The 2,566-nt window shown below is 47.5% G+C and overlaps 1 protein-coding gene across 1 annotated transcript; it reads left to right on the forward strand.

The window, feature by feature from the left end:
* Positions 1-389: 389 nt before the first annotated feature.
* On the forward strand, positions 390-1,298 carry LOC110308601 (calmodulin-4). Its single transcript, XM_021181034.1, has one exon. It carries the CDS (start codon positions 523-525, stop codon positions 967-969), a length of 447 nt encoding a protein of 148 aa, XP_021036693.1. The 5' UTR covers positions 390-522; the 3' UTR covers positions 970-1,298.
* The last annotated feature ends 1,268 nt before the right edge of the window (positions 1,299-2,566 follow it).

The raw sequence follows: 2,566 nt of genomic DNA on the forward strand, positions 1-2,566 counted from the left end.
ACTGCTGATCCTGATCCCTGACAGCTTCTTTGACACATGAGCCTCTCCCCAGTGAGTCTCTGTGAAATTGGGGAAGCTTTCTTGAAACCACCAGTGTGGTCAAAGCCTCTATGAAAATCAGCCACAGGGGAAGTGTGTCTAGGCAGATGTCCATGCAGTGGGGTGGTCTGCTATGTGGGCTAGGAGAGGCTGGCAGGCTTTGTCCCATGCCCTCCAGGCCACTTCCTATCAACTTATCTACAGATCTTCTCATCCATTAAAATGATGTCATTCCTTGTCTGTCCTTCCCTGGGAGGAGCATCATGCCTGAGGGCAAGCAGAGGGTGGGGAGCCTCCTCCCTTTGCTCCAATCACAGAAAAGGAGGGGGTTCCTATGCCATGGCAAGGCTACCTATAGCTCAGCTCTTCAACAGACACAGCTTCAGAGCCCAGCAGTAACCTTGAGCACTGGACCAGAAACCCCAGGAGCAGTAGACTGACATCCAGTTGACACCAAGCTCAGAAGCTTTGTAAGGTACAGAGATGTCTCACGGGTTTACTAAGGAGGAGGTCGCTGAGTTCCAGGCAGCTTTCAATAGGTTTGACAAGAATAAGGATGGCCATATCAACGTCCAGGAACTTGGAGATGTAATGAAGCAGCTGGGCAAGAACCTCCCAGAGAAGGACCTGAAGGCGCTCATCTCCAAGTTGGACACAGATGGTGATGGCACGATCAGCTTTGAAGAATTCTTGACAGCCATAGAGAAGTACAAGAAAGGGCACAGAGCAGGGGAGCTGCGGGCTGTGTTCAGTGTCCTTGACCAGAATGGTGATGGCTACATCACTGTGGATGAGCTCAAGGAAAGCTTGTCCAAGTTAGGCGAGTCCCTTTCCAAGGAGGAGGTGGAGGGCATGATCCGTGTGGCTGATGTGGACCAAGATGGAAAGGTGAACTATGAGGAGTTTGTGCGCCTCCACATTGAGAATTGAGACTGCTGGGCGCAAGCTCCAACTCGTCGTCTATCTGCCTGAATCTGACAGGCACTTGTGCCTTCTTGCGGAAGCTCTGCTCTTCTGGTGGTGTTAAAAAGAAAAGTCTGTGTGGTGTATGGAAACTACCTCATGAGTGAGGAAGACTTCATTGGCTCTGGATGCTGTGCCATCTGGAGCTACTCACGAGTCCCCTCTCTGCCTGCTGAGACTCTGGTCAGAGGATGGTTTCCTTGGGTGTGTCTCTCCTCTCCCTCTTGCTGTGGAATGGGTGCTTCCTACCTCCCAGGGCTCTTATAACTGTTTAAATAAAAATAATGCAAATTCTGTGTGCTTGGTGTTTAATTACAGAGGAGAATCCCAAGGGCTTCCAAAAATACATACTTTGGGCCTGTGATCGCTTCCATAGAATTGGAGAAGACTTCTGCCTACCTCTTGTGTTCCCTAGTTCCCCACAAGGGGGATGAGGTCTGTGGTAGGGGGAGGTCAGAGGGAGGAAGTAGTTGTTTTGAGCTTTAAGGTCTACTTGAGCTGCTGGATACTAGTAGCTGGCCTGGGATGGCCAGGACCATCTGCACCCTAACCAAGGAAAGTCACCCTCTTTCTTACACACAGCCTGTTGTGCATTAATCTTGAAAAAAAGAGGGTGTGAATTGTCTCTATATTTGTACCTCTGCCCATGTGTATGTCTGTCTTCATAAGCTGGTCTGTGTGCATTGTGTATGTACATGTTTGTCTATATTCTCCATGTGTATCTACATGGGTTTAGAGATGTATGCCTGTATGTGTGTATAAGTGTACATGTCACTGCATGCATGTATCTCTGTGTGTATCTGAATATATGCATGTATTACTGTGTATGCATGGATGCTGTATCTGAACTGCATCATCCATCCTTAGAGATATTTTAAAAGCTGAGTCTGGAGGAATGGAATCCACTTTACAAAACCCACAGATATGCAGCCATATGAGATGAGACCAGAGCACATATTTGATGGGCAAAGGGATGGAAGTGCTATAGAGGAAGTGGTGGCAGTTACACGCAGAAGGCAGAAATACTGATGCTGGGTTTCCAAAGCTGATACCAGGTTGTTCATGTCCCCACAGAGAGAACACTGCTGGCTCTGACTTCTGACTGCGGCTTCCTCTTGGCCTTGTAAGGCTCTGTTATTTTTTTTTTTTCAAGGATTCAGCTTGAGGGGTTCTTTCCAGATAAAAGGTGGAGGAGAAAGATGAAGGGATGCCAGGGCTTCCCCCACTCCACCCCCACTTCCCCCACCCCCTGTCCACATCCAACGCAAGGAATGTCACTATTTGAACTTGCGCGAGGACACTGCTGTCTGGTTTTGAACACTACTTGAAGAGTCTTGCTTGCTGTTTAACAAGCCCAGGTTCCTGCTCCCTCCTTCATAAAATGGGATTTCTTCTTCTTCCTCCCTCCCTCCTCCTTTCTTTCTTTCTTTCTTTCTTTCTTTCTTTCTTTCTTTCTTTCTTTTTCTTTCTTTCTCTCTCTCTTTCTTCCTTTCTTTCTTCCTTCCTTTCTTTCTTTCTTTCTTTCTTTCTTTCTTTCTTTCTTTCCTCTCTCTTTCTTCTTTCC

Source organism: Mus caroli, chromosome 13 (genome assembly GCF_900094665.2).
Source record: "Mus caroli chromosome 13, CAROLI_EIJ_v1.1, whole genome shotgun sequence".
NCBI classification, from domain to species: domain Eukaryota; kingdom Metazoa; phylum Chordata; class Mammalia; order Rodentia; family Muridae; genus Mus; species Mus caroli.